Source organism: Alosa alosa, chromosome 9 (genome assembly GCF_017589495.1).
Source record: "Alosa alosa isolate M-15738 ecotype Scorff River chromosome 9, AALO_Geno_1.1, whole genome shotgun sequence".
NCBI lineage: Eukaryota > Metazoa > Chordata > Actinopteri > Clupeiformes > Clupeidae > Alosa > Alosa alosa.
Genome location: NC_063197.1, coordinates 21714119 through 21734709, shown reverse-complemented (window position 1 = coordinate 21734709; position 20591 = coordinate 21714119). Strand labels below are relative to the sequence as shown.

The 20591-nt window shown below is 46.9% G+C and overlaps 1 protein-coding gene across 1 annotated transcript in view; it reads left to right on the top strand.

The window, feature by feature from the left end:
- The window catches only part of LOC125300756 (zinc finger protein GLIS1), a 71912-nt gene that overhangs the window by 17848 nt on the left and 33473 nt on the right, over window positions 1–20591 (top strand). Inside the window, exons 3-5 of the mRNA XM_048252886.1 lie at window positions 12246–12423; window positions 14689–15679; window positions 15833–16351. Of these exons, the coding sequence (XP_048108843.1) occupies window positions 12246–12423; window positions 14689–15679; window positions 15833–16351 (1688 nt within the window). The remainder of the gene's footprint in view (window positions 1–12245; window positions 12424–14688; window positions 15680–15832; window positions 16352–20591) is intronic.

Below are 20591 nucleotides of genomic sequence, written 5' to 3'. Positions count from 1 at the left end.
GATCTATCTCTATCAGTCCCACTTCCCTCTCTCTTTGTCACTTTCTCTCTCTCTGTGTAAATAGCTTTACAGATATTTACGAGGCCGCCCTTTCGGCCCTCGCCTCGGCGCGACTAAAGATTGAGCATTGTTTCTACACTTCTACGTCGTGGAGCCATGTCCCTCCGGGGTCTCCAAACGGCGCTGTGAGACCCCAGCCATCATTTCTCAAGTGCAGCCCCACCACCAAGGGTCCCCCTCCATCTCACAGACAGACCCCACTCTCACACTGCCTCTCTGGGGAAGGCTGCACTGTGAGTTTGATTCAGGATGAGGTTTGATGGATGATGGTGGATATTGTCTGGTGAATTGTCCCCTATCAGGTTGCAATGGGGGCAAGAGCCTGAAGTTGGGAAGGCTGGGAGTTGAGAGGAGAGCAAATGGTGTCAAGAGAAGAAATGTGAAGAAGAAGAAAGTGGTGTGTCTTCTGGTCTTGGTGAGAAAGAATGCCTTAAATGGTAGCAGTCAATACCACATGAAGAGGTGTAGGTAGGCATGATTTCAAACAGTGCTTCGCATTAATGCACTTTAAAAAGTGGAATGCCTCATCTCATTAGGGTTCTTTTGAAGTTAGAGTTGTACTTTTGGGCCTATTAAAAGATCCACTAGGGAATCGGCCGCTCTCTGTGTACTTGCATTCCACCTCTTACTTTGAAACACGTCATACTTTATTCTACTCCTAATAACCGAATCAGCATACCTTCCCCTCTCTCTTTCCCTTCAAAGGTACATTGTTTCATCTCTCAGACTAGCGTCAGTGACTGATACTGAGTCAGTTGCAGTTGATTGTGAATGGGGGGTTGGGGGTGGGATGGGATGGTTAACCCAGTCATCTGTCTTCAGTTTTAAAGATAACATTTGTTTTAGGATATTCAGAGGGATTAAGTTCTTGTTTCGGCTTGGACGGGCCATCCTTTTGTGCCATATGGAAGGGCACGGAATACAGGAACATGAAACAAGATGAATAATCAAATAAAAATAAAAGCCCACTGCTTCCTTGCCTCTGTTGTCAAAGCAAATCGTATCATTTCTCTCAAGGAAGAAAAAAAAGTGAAAACCCAAGTCTCCCCTCAAAGAGAAACATTATGGGCCAAGTCATTTCTTAATCACTCTGACTACCCAATACCCAGTGTGTAGACTGGACAGAAACATTCCATCCTGACCTCAGCCAGCCAACATCAAAGCCAAACCAATTACTGCTAGCGCTTTGAACGGATCTTATTCAGAAAGAAAGGTTCCATTATTTTCCCCTGTGCAGACAATCATAACAAAAGTAGGAAACGAAATATGATTCTCTCTCCTTTTTTTGCATTCCACGCGTAAACATCTGTTTCCCTACACCCCCCCCCCCCAAAAACCACCTCACCACCTTTTTTAAAATAACTAGCATCCCGTTGAAGAATTACAGATTAACATACACTGCGTAGGTAACAAAATAATCATTTTCGAATGTTGTTCCATTTAATTGCGACATAATTATGACCACTTAAATCCAACCTCTGTATTAGACGGTGCAGCTGTCATGGGAATTCCCCAGGCATCCCATCTCCTTGGCTCTCTCTTTTTTTTGAGGGGACACAGGAAACCCCCTTTGCAAAAACCATTAAATATATACAATAATAGTTGCAAATTGATTACTTGTTTTACAGAAGTCCTGTAAATCTTCACCCTTGTCAGAACGGTAATCAATGACAGACAGGCAAATTGCATAGGGAAGGATTCCATACGATGTGCCTCTTTGCATCTGCCTTGTGAGGTTATTCTCATGTTTTGCGGTCAGGCTTGGCCACTGTCATTTCGGAGGAATTTCCTGCCATCTGCGTTCAATCGTATTCTCTCACAGATTTCGGGCCTGCTTGTAAATATTGGAGAACTGGCTACAAGCGGCTCTTGCTCTCGTTGTGCTCTCTCTCTCTTCCCAGTGCTGCAGCTCTCTCTCTCTCTCTCTCTCTCTCTTTCTCTCTCTCCCTCTGACTCTTTCCCTCTCTCTTTTCTGCCCAGTCAGACTGTGAGACCTGGCCTCACGTGGGTTCCAGGACAGCACTCACACAGCTCCATTAGTGGCCATCACTGCCTCCAGCCTCAGGCCTGAATCTTGGCACCCATTGCTGGACCTTTAAACTTTCCTGAAAAAGAAAGTTATAATAAAAAATAAAAAATGACTAAAATGAGTGGGAATATTCTGTCTCTTAAACAAAGCAAAAGTCAGTCACATCATGTTTCGACTTAAAGTTGTACTCACTTTACTCATTGGTTTAATTCTGCAGAAGTCTGTAGAAATGAAGAGAGAAGCTAAGTCTTTCAGCTTGTGGCCTAGCACAAATCTGATATACAGATTATTGGATCCGATACAAGTTCTATACAAAATCAATTTCTGCGATGGGGGCGTTTTGGATAAGACAGCTTTATGAAGTTATTACTGTAAGTGACAAAGCAAGTTTAGCGTGAAATTATGTTGTACAAATGGCAGTAATTTCACCTGGGTTTCACAGGGAATACGAAAGTATTTTAATATGGCTTATGCAGGCCCAGGGAGAAACTGAGGCCTTTTGTTCCAGAGGAAGGCTCAATTTCTGTGCAAACGCTCGTCTGTTTATTTTGTCACAGCAGATTTATATGCCACGGTTATTCTCAAGACTGATTATACAAAGGAGCAGACACACACACCACACACACACACACACACACACACACACACACACACACACACACACACACACACACACACACACACAGTTCACACTTCTGTTAGTGCCCCACAGGTCACACTCTTGTTTAAAAACACATACACACACACAAATTCACACGCACAGATGCCACACATCACACTTTGGGTTGCATACAGCCACACCTATGCACATGCTAACCCTGTGTAGTTTTACACACTCATACTTGCACATATTACATGGGACACCTCTGCACACACACACACACACACATACACACACACACACACACACACACACACACACACACACACACACACACACACACACACACACACACACACACACACACACACACACAATCGCAAAGACTCGCTTTGCTGCTGCAGTTCTTGAGTTCTACGAGGCTCTCTCCATATCAGCGGGACTCTGGTCTCTTTGTTTTTACAGAGCCCAGCAGAGCAGTGAGGATGCAATAAAAGGCCCGCAGAACAGGCAGAGTGGGACTGGGGGCTCTAGGTGCCCCCAATATGAAGCCGCTCTCCACTTTATGCCAACTTCGGAAAAACACACAGAGCTGCTACGATGAACACTCCAGTGTGTCTAGTCTATGGGATGAAGTAGGGATGGTATGTTGTTGGATAATAGGAAATAAATCAAATATGGAAGTACTGTAGTTTGGCGAGGGCATTTAAAGTATGAGGGGCCTGTTATGTCATCCAATAGAGTACCCTGGATTTCATGTGTGATTTGTCATTTCCTAGCAATTAACCACAGGATGTCTGAAAGAGGGGATTTCTTATCTATAAAATCTGTAAAAAAAAAAAAACCTCCTTCTTCATCCTCGGGTTTTACGAGTGGCGCGGGAAACCAGCGAGACTGTGCACACACATCATCGTCATCAGCCGAGTCTCGGCACTGCCCGGGCAGTGGGATTTTCTCAGCGCTGGGAGCCGCACTGCGCTGGTCTGCGCTGGTCTGCGCGATGCTGCCGGCGCTCCCGTGTGGGCTGTATTTCTGCGCCTGAGCGTTTGAACTGCGTCCTGCCTGACGGCTGCCTGCCGGCTCTATGGGCGCTTTCAGCTCGCCACACCGCTCAGCTCGCCACACCGCTCAGCTCCGCTCACCTGCCTCGTAAAGCTGTCTGACACGCGGCCAGGGAACTGCTGTCATGTCTGGAACCGGCCGCTACTCTGAGCCATCTCTCAGACAGCACCCCACCCCACCCCCCCACACACACATACACATACACACTACTCTCACACATACTCTCACTCGCTCATTCTCTTTCACTCACTCTTACACACTCACATACACACACACACACACAGACACAAACTCTCTCTATTTCTCTCTCTCTCTAACGCTCTGTCTGTCTCAACTCTTACACCTAAACTCATTCTCACTCTCCCTACTACACAAACGCACACACACACACACTCACACACACACACACACACTCCATTTGTCCCTCATGCTCTTCCTTTCACACACTCACTCACGCTTACTCCCTCTCTCTCCCACTCTTTCTCTCTTCCTCTCCCTTCTTCCCTCACTCCTCCTTTTGCTTTCAGATCTGGCTCACTATACACACTCCACGTCCAACGCTGACACACACACACACACACACACACACACACACACACACACACACACACACACACACACACACACACACACACCATGTCCAAACGCTGACTGGAAGAGTGATGCAACAGCAGTCAGGGTGCATGAAAAGCCTCTGTGAAAGGGCTGCTGATGTTGAGCTGGAGGGCCAACAGACCATCGTGATTAACGAGGAAGAGGATTAGCACCAGTGCCTGACTTTAATTGTGTTATGAACAAATAGACTCGTTGCTTTGTAATGAGCAGTAGGGTCCAGGTTTTAAGACAGGATTTAATGGCCTTTCAGAGTGAGAGAGAGAGAGAGAGAGAGTGTGGAGGGAGAGAGAGAGTGTGGGGAGAGAGAGAGAAAAAGATTGATGGGCTGAGTCAGTGTGACAGCGGGACAGGTCTCTCAGGGGAAGTCTCTGTGCTGATGAAAAGCAGTCCTCTCATGAGCCGTAATGATCGTGTGTGCATTTCAGTGTGTGTGTGTGTGTGTGTGTGTGTGTGTCAGCCCCCGCTTTACTGGAAATGCTCTAGCAACCAAGGGTGGTCCGCTGTCGAGGTGGTGGCTGCCACGACTGCCACCGGTCGCCCACGCGCGTCCGCCGCAGGGAGACTGCCGGGCACCACCAGTGACATCCACTGACCACCAGGTGGTGGCATGCACAAGTGTAAGGTAGTAATTACCAGCCAAGGTAGACACGGTGAGGCTGGCTACCCCCCACCCCACCCCATCCTCATCCCCACCGCCTACGCGTCTGCAGTCGTTTAGTCGATCCTCTCATTGGATGCGGCTTCAATTAGGGACGAGACAGCTTGTTTGAGGTCCACTAATGCATCTGGCATTTGTGTCTCCCATGTGTGTGTATGTGTGTGTGCATGTGTGTGTATGTGTGTGTGAAAGAGAGAGAGAGAGATGGTGTGTGTGTGTGTGTGTGTGTGTGTGTGTGTGTGTGTGTGTGTGTGTGTGTGTGTGTGTGAGTGAGAGATTGTGTATGTGTGTGTGTATGAGTGAGTGAGTGATTGTGTATGTGTGTGTGTATGTGTGGATGTGTGTAGAGACGTTACTTGGGCTTCAAATCGCCATGTAATGCTTTATCCAGTGTGGGCTTTGATTTACAAGGTTCCCTCTGTCCAGCCATGCGGTTAAGCCATTGGACTGTGGGAGTGGTGCAGTTGCTGGTCGCTGTTTGTTTGTGTTCGGAGACTGCGGTTAGTGCTCTGGGTTTTTAGCCACTGAAAGCCTACAAGAGAGTTCGCTGCCTTCAAACATCTGTCCCGTTTTTCAGCCATGTAGACAGTAATACGATCTGATTTTAGCAGATTCAGGAGTAAACCGGTTTGCTATTTGATATAGTAAATCTTTCAATTTATTTATAGCTTTTTTTCTTTTTGAGATAGAATTAAATTCCTCTCTTGTTTAATGTTCTCCTGAAGTAATATTGTCTTTTGTTAAGTGCTGTCTTACAGATCAGACTGAGCTGGAAGGGAAATGGATGAATACATATATCATTTACTATTCTATTGCAAATATTTATCAGGTTACCATCACCTTGTTTTCTGAGATGTGCATCTCAGTGAAAATCAAACTTGTGGTTGCTGTTTGCCAAAATCTGCCATAACCAACCGATTTCATCCCCTTTGTAATCCCCCATGTCTGGTGGTACCAGAGTAATCCTGTAACAAAAACAGAGACATCTCTGTGCTCCTAATTTAATTCGAATTTCTCCTCCCTTCCCCCACTCTCCTTCCGTGAGGCACCTGTTTAAAGGAGCCTTTCCTGGGACTTTGTTATTTTTCATTTACTCGTGCCCGCAGGTTTTCAATCATACATCCATTACTAAGCAAACAAATAAGTTCCGGGCCTGTGCGCAGACACAAATATAGACATGAGTTATGAGATTTAAACACGGAAAAGGCTTTCGACTGTAATACACAACATCTGCACACCGGACGAAAAGTCGTGTCAAGGAAGAATAAAGAGAGAGAGAGAGAGAGAGAGAGAGAGGGGAAGAAAGAGTGAGAGATAAAAAAGAAAAAAAGAGAGAGACAGTATATTTCCAGAAGTCTCCCATCCCCCATATTTGTGGCTGATGTCTGACCATGTTTGTTGAGTCAGGCCAGTAGGGCGAGGGAAGACGCGAGTAAATTATAGCTGATCATTATGAACTGTCTGAGGCGTTAATGGCACGATTCGCGCAGCCGAATCACTCAGAGCCTGCAGTGTCACTGCAGATTTCCAGCTGCGTCTGTCTTGTGGCTTTGGCAGCTCGTCATACCTCGAGTTCAGATGTTTGACGTGCGTCGGTTCCCCGATATCCCTCGCGGAGAGCAACACTCTCTCTACTGTACGCCTGCAGCGAGGAGGGGTGGTGAGGAGGATGGTGGTGGGTTGTGGTGGTGGCGGTGGGGTGGGGTGGTTACCGGCTGCCTGAGCGTAAGACTGGCCGGCCGGTCAGGTCACATCTGCTTCTCATTGCCGGCATCTCGGAAGACTTGAAAACATTAAACACTGGCACAAGCGGCGCTCTCCGTCCGCCACTTAACGCAGCGCTTAGGTGACTTAAAAGGCAGAGGCGAGAATTATAGAAAATGAAGTGTCACCGAAATAAAAAAATCGCCCGAGATTACCACCAATTACACCTAATAACGCCCCCACCATCTGCTCATCAGATGCAGGGGCACTCACGTCCTACAGACGAGCAGGGAGTGAGGGAGGAGGAGGAGGAGAGAAAGAAAGGGATGAGAGAGAAAGACAGAGCGAAAGAGTCTGTGGTGAACAGAAATGGTGTGAGAGGAGAAGAAAGATGGTGTGGTTAACATGGAGAGAGAGAGAGACAGAGAGAGAGAAAGAAAGACAGACAGAGAGAGGAAAATAAGGGAAAGATGCAAGTGGAGAAAGGAGGAGGGGAGAAAGAGCCTGTGTCTGGAACATCCAGTCTACCATGACATAGTGCCCTATAGTTAATAACTGAAGTTATTAATGAGTTATTAGTAGTACATATAGTTATTATTCATTCAATCAAATATAAATATAATTATTATTAATTACTATATAGTGGTTATTCACTATATAGTGTACTATGGATGGTCCGAAGGCAGTGAGTGATGAGGGAGGAAGAAATAGAGAGAGAGAGAGAGAGGGGGCGAGGAGGTGTGTTTGAGACAGGGAAGGAGGGAATAGAGTGAGAAGGAGAGAAGAAGAAGGGGTAGAGTGTGAAGAAGAGAGGAATAGGATGGTAGAGGAAAGAGGTGATGAGAGAAAACTCTGCTGTGTAATGGAACGGGCTCTGACTCCAGAAAAAGGGTCTCATTTCAAATGGCTGTTAGTAACTGTTTCCCATACCTGCACTCTCATGCGGTCGGGTTCTTACAGTTTACAGCATGAACACAGCAAAGCTGAATGAATTTGGAAAATAATGGGTATTTTATCCCAATAGTGTAATAAAACATCAAGTGCTATAGTTTAATTTTAATCTGGAAAATCATGTCTGGACATCTGGTATTTGTGTCTGGAAGACACACTGTAAAAGAAAGAGAGTGCATTTGTGTGGGAGAGAGAGAGTGTCTGTTGTGTGCTTTAAATCACAAAGCCACCATATTTGTTCCAAAAATGTCTAGCATCACTTTCTACAGTGAAATATACTGCAATATTATACACTGTACAATTATATGGGAAACCGTACAAACTCAAGGACAGTTTCCAAAATGAATCTGTGAAAAGCACAATCATCTTGTCTGTGTATCTCTCCGCACCATTTATCTTTGACCCACTCCATCTTCCTGTGGTGTTCCAGTAGTTTGGCCTTATCGCCATCCATCCATGATCAGTTCCACCTCTCACACATGGGGCCTAATTGTTCAGAGGTGAGGACAGGCGTGGACGGAGCAGATAGGGAGAAGAGCAGAGAGGACTTCTCAGTGGATTCCCCTGTGGTCCACCCCCAACACCCCTCACTCCCTCCCCGAGCCTGTGTCAGTTTTTTTTTTCTGTTTGCAGTTGGACAACAATGGAGGCCTTCTTCTCAGCTCTGTCTTTTATCTTATATGCTGACATCAGTGCTGTTTATGTGCAGGGAGCCAACACATCTGTGCCGTGCAGTCCTCCTCCTCCTCCTCCACTGCCGTCGTTGCCGCGGTTTGCTCCAGGTGATTCTGGCACGCGCTCCCCGCCACTCGCTCCCCCTGATCTCATGCCCAGCTCTGTCAGGGTCCTGATGGCCTGTGAACGGAGCGAGTGCCGGTTGACCGACCGAGAAGCTCAGTGCCTCGTTTTTTATCTTGTGGGTGATATAGAGAGTTTGCCGCAGGGGTCAGTGTTGGAAAAATCGTGCCTGACCTTGGTCGACTGCTTATGATTACGTCCTGCGTCATGGCGCTTGTTTGGGGGTTGGAGGGCGGAGAGATTCACGCATGAGAACCTGGCAGCACCACAGCCGGGATTGTTATCGATGAGCGGGACTGGCACGCGTTAAGAGTAGCCGATCCAAGGTGCCTCAGGTGAAGGTGTTTTTGATAAAACAGTACACAGTGGCCTCGCTGAGGTGATTGGGACCACCCATTGTCCCAAGCATTTGTGGACCCTCCGGGGGCGAGTGGCGCACTGCGCTAGCACAGAGAATGCCACCCTCCCCCCGCTGCGTCAGGTTCTCATCAGGGTGTCAGCCTAGCGTTGGAGCAGAACCGTCGACCTCTCTACCCACTGCCCGTGGCTGGTTCCACTCACTCTCGGAACCCTTTTTTGTTCTGCTCGTCAGTCAGCGGAGCTTTCGCAGGCTCCCACCTCCCGAACCAAAACAAGCCCGCGATGCTCACAACGGCTCACAATGAAATATTCAACGCTGCATTACCACGGCACATTCAATATAAACCAAATTTACTGCTGGGCCCTGGCCAAGCCACCATATGTCCGAGCAAGCACCTCCTTCTGCCCAGCCATGACTAATTCTGTTAATGTAGCAGGGCTTTAAATCATAGACTCACGGTCCACGTAGCGCAGCATAGGGCCTGTGGACGAGATGTATATGTGGTTTGATGCGTCTTGGCAATGCTGCCTGTCTTAACTGGACCTCTCATTCTTGGGAGACAGGTTGCAACGCATGAAGGCTTTCTTTTACTCTCTAGGGATAATGTTTTTTTTTTTACATTTAATGCCATTTCAGTCAATCACTCTTGTTGATGCAGTAAAGTTGTTGAGGGAGTACAGTTCACTTCATGCTTTACTCTCATTGCTAGTCTATCTGTATTTTAGTTTTGTGTTTGTGAAATATCTGTTACTACATGTATAGGCCTACTTGTGCTAGTTGCATGTGTGCCGATTATTCAGCTTCAGGGCTTTGAGACTCAGCTTTTGCGATGTTTGTGCTCCACAATTGTGGTAGACTCAAACAATCTCTCTTTCTGATCGGGAATTTGCATTTGATTAATGGTCTGATGAGTCATATGTTTAGATTTATTTCTGAAAAAGCACATTGTAGGACCACTACAAAAAAAAAAACTCAGTGAGCGCCAGTTTTCGGACAATAAGGGTACTTTGTGAATTGGTTTATAACCCAGGTACGCAGGGTCTTTTCAGGTGATATTTGACATTTAGGCCCGTAGGTAACACAACCCAGAAGACTGTGGATTGACAGCGCCATCAGTGTTGATGTGTTCAGTGCAAGGCCATCTCCCTCAGCATGTCAGTATCGCGCTCAACGTCCATGCCTTTTCCAGATGAAGCAACAAACCCTTGGCCTAGAGTCAACAAGGCTCAATGCAGTACACAAACACAGTTTGACATTCCAAATGTGATGAACTTCAGCCAAAAGAAAGAAAGCGAAGAAGGGAAGAAAAAGAAATAAAAAAGAACGATTGAAAGTGAAATAGAATGACGGAAGGAAGAAAAAGGGAAAAAGACAGAAAGAAATAAATAACAATAAATGATTAATGGCAATTTATTAATTAAACGTATTCCACTGAAAGTGGAGTAGACAGCTTTCTGTGAAGACCATTTCAGAGACCCTTTCAGCGCTTCTGAATGCAAACATAGACACATTTCTTTTCTTCTAATAAATACTTTTTCCATGCGAGTATTTTGCCCATTTGACCCGAATGAGTCATGTGAGTGTGATATCTGACCCCCCTTGCCTCAGCCTTTACTCATGTGTTTATCCAGCCCAGCCCTTCTTCTGTCCGCCTTCTCATCACACATTCTTCCCCGTTGCATCCCGCCTCTCTAGGGATACTGGGATATGCGATGCGACGTGTAAGTGAAATGCTGACTGGCCTAGCTGGACTGAAGTATAAATATAGTTTAGTATGTAGGATTATTCTGGAAATTATCCTGCACAGTATCTGTAAGAACAGTTTTTTAAACTGTGCTGGGTTTTTTTGTCTTCTGTGTGTACCCTCTTGAAGTCGTATATTGTCATCCCACCTGGAGAAGGACACTTTTAGAGTGTGTACTTGCCTCCTCAGTTTTCAGAATGCTCAAGTGCACTCTTAAAACAAATGTGTTTTCCCTATCTGGACACAGTGATGTGTTAAAAACAATGCAAGTTGTGTTGTTTTCAACCCATTCGTTTTAAGAGTGTGTGTTCAAGGCTTTCCCCCTTTCTTTCCCTCTGCCTTTGTATAGCTTTAGGTTTCCCATATTATTAGATGCCAAATGTTTGGGTGCCGGTTCTGATAAAAGCTCGTTGGGTGTTGTAATATCATTAATAACATCAGGGCGAGCAAATTAGATTTCAGAAATCGAGTTAAGAGGACTGGAAATAACACACAACTGCTCGCCCACACTGTAGCCAGTGAGTGTCGACTTTCCTTAAGGAAGTGTTTCCACATACTGCTCGACCCACCACTCACTGCCATTACGAAACGTATTACTGCATATTCCAGAACTTTCTGGGTATTAACACACATATCTGGTACCAAGCAATTATTACAACAGGGTCTTAACTACTTAGGATATACTTAGGTCATCTCTAAAACACAGTTTTTTTTTCTCCACCAAAATACTAATTTATAGAAATTACCCATTGGCAGAGAAATCATGTAATAATTGTAACAAAAAAGAGAGAATAGTTTCCTTTCATGGTTCCAATATGCATTGGGTTTAAATATTCCATGGATAAACATCTCCATCCAAACGGGTCCCTCTGGGTTGAGCTGGATTACCTTCCAAATATGCTCTTCCATGGCCAAGTCCATCTCATCATACTTGATAAACACCAGGACAGCAAAAATCCCCCTATCCCCAATAATGTTATTCGAGCGATAGACCAGTGCAATGATCCTAAAGGCAAATGTCCTGGATGCATTTCATGTGGTACTCCATCGTTTTGAGATATTTATTTTTAATGGCGTAATTGTCTTCTAATGATGGGTCTCTTTGCTGAGGTCCAGAACAGCAGGAAGGACTTTTCCACTGTTGCGAGTGCAGCTGCTCCTCGTGTGTGTATCTGTCTGAGGCATTAGCGGGCTTCGTTACATTTGTCTCCGTTTGTTTGGCTTGGGTGAGCTGCCCCTGTGGCAGAGGTTAAATAACTTGGTGTTAAAGCAGCTTGCCTTTTCTTGGATCCCCGTCTCGGGGACTGTTTTCACACAAAACATGGCCTTCGTGAACTGAATAAAGCTAAAATAAAACAAAAAAATAATGGTTTGAAGCAAAACAGAGAAAGAGAAAACACAAAAGATGAAACCAAGACAACATAGCAATCAAGTTCAATAATCTTTTGTCATTCACAAGATATTTATTTTATTCTGAATATGACTGTTTATATTTTCTGATAAGTGGTAGAAGTCTTCAGGGAGCCTACTGTGGCAGTCAACTGTGTGTAATGGTGATATGATGTGTGTGTTATGGTGATATGATGTGTGTGTAATGGTGATATGATGTGTGTGTAATGGTGATATGATGTTTGTGTGTAATGGTATTTTTCTGTGTTTTAGTGAATGGAGGGTGCGGCACGTTCTGCCCAGAAAAGGGGAATGGCCTCGAGCTGCCGGGCGATGGGGGCAGCCTGGTGCGGTGTGGGCAGCAGACTGGGCAGTACCAGCACAGCGCCCACTGCAACCCGCCGACACAGAACCTCCTCGCGCAGGAAGGTCAGCACCCAGCGGACGCCAGGTAACGGATCCCACAGACCACACAGCGTGTCACGGGTAGAGCAGGGGTGGCACAGACTTAGCAGCACTGCACGCTAGATCAAAGACAGATCTGGGACAAATTTGATCCAAAGTCAGTCACATACACATGTACTTGCCCACACATTGGCAGAGACAGACAGACAGAGAGAGAGAGAGAGAGACACACACACATGAATGAGTACCATCTATACTTTGGACAGGATTAAAATATCTTTTTTATTACATTCAGAAAATTCTGGATGCTATGAAAAGGATTCACTCTCTTGATATTTTTAATCTGACCATCTACATGGAAGAATACCGTCACGGATAAGTTTAATTCATCATAAAACCTTTAATACAGGTGTTTATTTCTCAAAGCACTTATAGGCTCATCATAAGTCAACACATTAAATTTTATGGTTCTGTAAAGCTAATATGAGTAAGGTCCAAGTAAAAGCGTGCGCCCACACAAAATGTTAGATAATGCATTCTTGTCACAGCCTTATAAATGCTTATGTGCTCAAGGTGCGATATAAAACATGACTAACACTCAAGCCTCTATTTGGCAGAATATGACTTCAGCATTTGTGGTCTGGTGGAACGGTTGGCAGTTTGCCTTCGGCTGCATGTCTGAGTTTAATTCTTCTGTGAAAAAGTCAATCACATGAATCATGGCATTCATCGGCGCAGGGATTCCATTAGCTAATGTTCGGTAGTCACCGGGGAAAAAATGTGCCGTGACGTGACTATTCCTGCTATAGCTGAAGTTATACCAACCATTCGAGTCATGCAGTTGAGTTGACTTGAAAGGGGAAAACATGGCTGATCTTTTTCAGTACAGCATTCAAATCTCCTGCATTGTCTCTCAGTGTCACAGCAAGAGCCAAACAGGAAATGGCGGCAACACTGAGACACTCAAGTCTTTGTGAGCTTTTCTTTGATGAAAGTGAAGCAAAGAGTTTGAGTGGAAGTGGTGTGCTGATGTTGGCTCTTTTGGCTGCTCAGTGTATGAAGGGTTGTACGGATGGGGAATGGGAAGGTTGGGGGTGGGGGGGAGGGGGGCCACAAAGATGAGCCCTTCACAGATATCGCAGACAGAGGGGGGCCCTTCCCACGTCACTCAGGACCCTCGCAACAAAATCCATAATGAGCGAACTGACAGGAATTATTATGGCGGAGATCACAGCGTCGCGCAGGGAAACATGACCTGGCCTCCATTCAGCCCGAGAGAGATTCCCACAAGAATGACGAGTATTGTACGCATCCCGATCCCCTGAGCCTCTCCCCCCGGATGACCACCACTCGGGCCGGCGTACCAGGTGACTCTCGCTCTACTCGGGCCTAGGTGCCCGGGTTGGGTTCAACTCCCTTTTTTTTGTGCCATCAAAGGCTGTCAGACGACCAAGCTGACGGAGTGTCCGTATCCGTGCTGCGCCTGCCTTGTCCATAAATGGCCATTCATAACTGTCCACGGCCAAATGGTCGCCTGTATTATTAATTCATGATGTCCCTGTGACAGTGAGTGTGGGCAGCGTCTGTGAGGGAGCAATTAAAGCCAAATGATGAGAATGGAGGAAAAGAGAGCATGCTTCCCTAGGGATTCCCCCTGGAAGGACTTTATTGTCTGGACATACAGACTTGCATACATAAAGACACACACATACAGAGACATTCACACACACAGACACACACACACACACACACACACACACACACACACACACACAGAGAGAGAGAGAGAGAGAGAGAGAGAGAGAGAGAGAGAGAGAGAGAGAAAATCTATGCTGCACACAAGATATGGTTTGTAAAAATAGTATGAAGGATATGTATGATAATATGTGTTCAAGTCTGTGTTGCTCTCAGTCTTAGTGAAACTCTGTGAAATGAGGTGTGTATGAGAGTGTCTGAGTGTGTAGGTGAGTGAAGGGAGGCGTCAGGAAAGAGCGTTGGTGACTGCCAGTACCCTGGGAGCCCAGAGGACAGAGTCCCTCCTGTTTGGGCTGAGTCTGGACGAGCCGGTTGTGGGAAGAGCCACTTGCCAGACACCCCCCCAACACCACCCCCACCCACTTGATGGCCTCGACCTTTATCTATCAGCAGCTGACAGCTTATAATACTCCTATTCTCCTCCCAATCCCTCTAATCCCCCCACCCTCTTTCACGTTTTCCTACTGATATCCCCTCATATTCCTCTCTGTATGCCTCCTCTCCTCTCCTCTCCTCTCCTCTCCCTCTCCTCCTCTCCTCTCCCTCCTGTATCCAGGTCGGCCGGCTTTCAGCGGAACCTCGCCTCGCCCTCCTCTCTGGACTCCCCCGGCGGAGTAGGAGGCTTGAACGGGGCCAGGGGGCCTCTCCCTCTCGCTTACCCCGTCAAAGAGGAGGCGTCGCTGGGATACAAGATCGTCTCGGGCATGGGGCTCTCGCCCTCTCCGCAGTCCCCTTTCGGCAGCGGCGGGAGAGCAGGGGTGGGGGTGGGTGGCGGACGGGGGCCCCCTTGCTCGGCTGGAGGTGGTGGCGGCGGCGAGATGGAGCCTCTGCACGGGACACACACATCGGCGGGGGCTGTGAGCGTGTCGGTGGCTACTGCAGCGGCGGCAGCGTCAGCAGCAGCCACGGCGACGGCGGCGTACCCGTTTAATAATGAAGATGGCTCCGCCCCGCTGGCTTTGTCCCTGGGCGGCGCGCGTCCGTCAGCGCGACTCCACCACGCCAGCAGCCTGAAGAGACGCTGCCTGTCGGTGGCCTCCCAGTCCGCCACAGCCGCCGCTAACGCCGCTACCACCGAGGGGATCGATATCACCGCCATCATCTGCTCCTCGCAGATGTCCGTGGTGGCCTGCGTCAACGGCCTGCGCACCGCCGCCAACCCCTCGCCCCCCTGCTCCTCCACGTCCTCCTCCTCCACCTCCTCCTCCGTTGTGACGGGCTTCCGCTCGGCCCACCTGCCCCAGTCCCTGCCTCTGGCGTCCAGCCCCCGGCCCCTGCAGGAGACCTGCCAGCTGCCCTCGCCTGCCACCTGCCTGCTGGCTCTCTCCTCCACCGCCTCCTCCTCCTCCTCCTCCACCTCTTCGTCCGTGTCCTCCTCCTCCTCTTCCTCGTCGGTGTCGTCCTCGGTGGAGCCGGAGCCCATGCAGCAGGGTGGCGGGGGTGGTGGTGGGGTGGAGGCCCTGGGGCTGCTGATGGGGGTGGGTGCTGGGGCTCTGATGGGTGGAGGAAGCCTCCAGCAGCAGCCGCAGCAGCAGCACGGTGGAGAGGCCGGCTCCCTGCTCGAGGGCTGCCAGAGAGGAGCGTTGAAACAGGAGCCTCTGGACGACTTCTCTCCCGGCAACGATGACGAGCTCTTTCAGCACCAGCACCAGCATTACCTCCACCACCACCACCACCACCACCGCCTCCACCAACACCAGCTGTCGTCCCGCAACCACCAGCAGACCCCCCGGCACTCCCACCCCCACCACCACCACTCCCACGCGGCCCCCCCACACCCATCTATGCCCCCTCCCTACCACCTGCACCAGTACGTGGGCGCCAGTCCAGGGGCTCTGCTTCACCTCCAGGGCCAGTCGGCGGTGAGCTCAGCCCTGGGGCCCACACCCAAAGCTCTGGGCCTGGTGGGCCAGCATGGCGGAGCAGCCTCCGTCTCTGGCGCTACCCCCACCTCCGCCGGCGGGGAGAGGGAGGACGCCGGCTCGGGCTCGGCGTTCGGGGACAAGCAGCTGTGCCGCTGGATTGACTGCAGCGCCACCTACGAGCAGCAGGAGGAGCTGGTGAGGCACATCGAGAAGGTGCACATCGACCAGCGCAAGGGCGAGGACTTCACCTGCTTCTGGGCTGGCTGCATCCGCCGCTACAAGCCCTTCAACGCCCGCTACAAGCTCCTCATCCACATGAGGGTCCACTCGGGAGAGAAGCCTAACAAGTGCATGGTGAGTTCTCGTCTGACTCCTCACACACCGCAAGTATGGGGGAGGAGGTGGGGGGGGTTAGGGGGGTGCTGTACCAAAACCCCACCCCACCAAAAAACAGCCCAATCACCCCTCTAATTTCATAAACACACAATACATAAAATAATAGAGATCAAGTTCTCATAGCGGGGTTTTTTGAAAATTCATATTTCATGGTAACAGCAGAGTCATCAACTCAGTTGCGGTTTGACTCAATGGTTGGCCTTATTATGAAAGCAGGCCCTTCCAAAATAGAGCCAGACCACCTATTTTGATTGGTGTCACTCAGTTAGATGGTCCAGATGTACATTGTCATCTTCAATATGCATCATTTGCAAACGAGCCTGAGGTTCTGCCCGTGGTAGTTTGGTGCCTTCTTTTGTTGGATTTTGTCTTAAGTAAACAGCCTTGATGGTGAGGTCCAGCAGTAAGATTGGCAGGGTGAAAGGCATGCAGTTAAACATCGACCGGGGCTCTAGCACTTTAGCCTAGAGAGTTCCTCCTTTAATAAGCTGTGTGTGTGTGAGTATTGTTTCTGAATCGGTTCCTTTGGACCACAAGATTGTTGTTTTTTATCCCTCTAAAAGAAATAAGAAAAATGTTGCAGAGAATTTTTTTTTTCCACTCATATTTTCCTTTAGCCCGTGTCAAGTATAAATATGCTTTTCATTGAAGAATTAGGGCACTTAATTGGACCTGTAGCTTCTGGCTGTGTAAATATGAAATAGTGCTGAAACCCAATTTATCCAGGTAGGACTCTCAAATTCCACAAGTCAACACACTAATCAATGTCAAACTGCCTCTGCTCCGGAGTCCCTACTCAATGGAAAAAGCCCTCAAACTCTGCGAAACAGTCAGTCCAAATACACAATTAGTCCACAATTTGTGTAGGGTGAAACCATATTTATTTTCACAAGCTTTCGTTTTTTTTCTCTCTCCTTTTTTTAAGGTGGAGTGATCTCCAAAACGCAACACATCTGGATAGTATAAGCAAACAATGCACACACTTGATCCCTTTAAATGGGAGGTTTAAATGGTTAGCTGTCCCACAAGTATTAAGCGAATTGGCTTTTTTTGGCCAAGCCCAAAAACCAGAAATTAAAAAATAGTAGTCTGTTGGAGAGTGAGTCGTCATGGCGATGGCCAGTAGAATTCCCCTCTTGCCCAATGGGAAGAATGTTTCATTTCTTGTCAGCTACATTCTGTTTCATCTCCAAGAAGAAACTCGACAATGTTTTTGTGGGGATGAAAAATGGTTCTGCAACTATTCTGGGACATTTTGCTTTGAAATATGCTGAAATATCCCCTTTATGTTCAACCACCTCAAATGACCTTAGTCCACTCATCCTGATCGAATCCAGGCACAGAGCAAAATGTACACTATCTTTGCCTTCAAGTTTCAGTTTGTTTGACTAGGCCTTTGCTGAGTTCTTGGTGTTTTTATCAAGACCACACTGTGCTATGGTAGTTGGATACGTTTGTGTGTGCGTCTGTGTGTGTGTGTGTGTGTGTGTGTGTGTGTGTGTGTGTGTGTGTGTGTGTGTGTGTGTGTGTGTGTGTGTGTGTGTGTGTGTGTGTGTGTGTGTGTGTGTGTGTGTGTGTTTCCTCTGTAATGCCTTTTTGGTGCTTTACACATCGAGACACACACTGTGAGGTTCTGGAAATAATTGCCTTGCGTTTCTGGTCCAGTCGTTGGCTTTGTTATTTTAGTGTTCACAGTGTATATAACACACTATTTGTTTGTATTTTTTCTCCTTCTTCTTCTTCTCACTTTGGGTTGTGTAGAGAGATCTGTCTCTGGTCTTGTTGCTTTTCTATGGGTGTGTTTCGAGATCCAACCCTGGTGTCACAATTCTACAAACAAATGAATTTTTTTTTTTAAATGGGAGATGCTTACCAGATGCTGACAAAGGAACAAATCAGTCCACTGTAGCCGAAATGAGACGCTGGACAATGTTTCCAAGCTCAAAATGGATCTGGACTGCCATGGCTATGCTACAAGAATGACTTAATGTAACACACACACACACACACACACACACCTACACACATACAGTAAACATACACACACATACTCACACACATACTCTCTCACATACACACACACACACACACACACACACACACACACACACACACACACACACACACACACACAATTATGCCTGTACGAGAATTGTTGCCAGGGATGGGCTACTGCAGTGCCAGTGAACCGATGGAAGTATTTACTTGTTTCTGTGTTGTGTGATGAATTGGTTAGTGCACTTGGTTCCTATATCAAAGCGGCCAAATTTGTTACAATTATGGAAAACTGTGAGGTAGAAGCATCTACAGCCATTAGTTAAGCTTACGTCGGAATTGTTACAATGTGCCTGAAATTGTATGGGGTTATAGAGGGCAATTTTTTTAGTTAGGGAGAATATGCTTGTTGTTGTTGTTGTTGTTGTTTTTTTCTTCTTCTTCTTCTTCTTCTTCTTCTTCTTCTTTCTCTCCTTCTCCTCCTCCATATCCGAGCTGTGAAGTCGTGTCTTTTTATGGCCAGGACAGGAAGAGACTTTGTGAGTGATGCTCACTCAATGTCTCAATGGCACCCACGCAATAGACAAAGGCACGCTGGTATTCCAGCTATTTGAGCAGAGGAAGCAGATGAGACGTTTTGATTTAGGACCAAATGCTCCAGAAAAACCAGGCTAATCCCTTTATTAGCTTTCCAACAGCAGATTCCAGTGAGCACTCTTGAGACGAGACCCCCTGCATCCAAACATAACACTCTACTACCCCAAACTCCACACACACACACACACACACACACTGCACCCCACGCTCCAGCTGCACAGCATTTTGCCTTCATGCTGTGATTTGGCAGGAAAAAGTCATTATCACAACACAAGAAGTACCCTGACTCCTAGCCTGTCACTATCTTTACCTGTCTGTGTTCAATTCAGCCCGCCGCACATAAAACGGCGCAGCTCCATCTGTAAACATTGAGCTCTCCCATCTTAAAACGAACCGTCCAGTAAAAGGGCTTTTTTTTGCGAGGCACTTTCAGGCCGCCCGGCCAATTAATAAGCACCGGAGGCTGTTTTGTGGTAGTTGGAGTGGGGAGGGCCATGCAGTTAAAAGGAAACTACATAATCTCACTGCAATATCCTGTTGTGTTTCATGCCTCATTCGAGTGTTGTTTTAGTTTATTGCATTTTTTCCCTCTCGTCTGCATTAATATTAAAAATATATCCCACGACCGTAGCCATAGTCGCTGTCCCAGGGCTTTGATATCCTCATGGTTTATTTGAATGAACCCTGTGGATTTGATGTCTCCGATCAACTGACCTCCTAACCCTGAAATTTCCTCGGACACTCGTGTAAACGATGTGATCTCTCTATCAGTTACACAGACCCGGTCTAGGAGGGGCCGCAGCACAGTGAGTGAGTGTGAGGAGGCTGCTAAGCGAGTCATGTCCGGAGTCTTGCTACTCTTGGCTTTATTGAAAACACACTGGTATTTATGGAAGTAAATTCCACCATGTTTTTGTGTCTGTCTCGGCTGGCTTAAGTGGCAAAGTTGAAAGAGTTGATCTCATTTCACCAGTTTGAAGGGCTTCTCATACAGTACATACAACACAACTTTTCCAGTCATTAGTGAGTAGGTTTTGAAGAACTCCTCTCTTTGCTTACATTTTGGTATGGAGATTTTCAGAATGTATAAAGATTGTCTGTTCCTCGCATAAACTTTAGTTGCCTTTTAGTCATCAGACATCTCTCAATAGTCATTGTGTGGAGTGGATTGTCTTTTCAACTTTCAACTTTTCCAATCAGGCTTATATTATTTTATAAAGGTTTTGCCTTTGATGGTTATTTTACTGTTCTATGCTGGTTTTGCCTTTGATTACAGATGATGAAAGCAATTATTGTAGATAATTAAAGTTGTTTGGGGACATTGTGGCAAAGAAAACAATCCACAAAAACAATTATATTTGGTTGAAAAACAATTAAGCAAAAAGAACTCATAATCTTGTCATCTTGAGAACTCAGAAGTCACCCGTTTTCAATTCTCACAGTTCCAAAAAACTGAGAGTATTCTTTTAGGGAAAGTTAGGGCATTCTGGACCTTCAGACTGCTGGCTGAAAAAATAAAAAATAAGCATAAATCACATAATTTCCTTTTTTTCCATGAGTGTAAAATCAGCAAACCTATATGTATATTAAGATTTATTAGACTGTT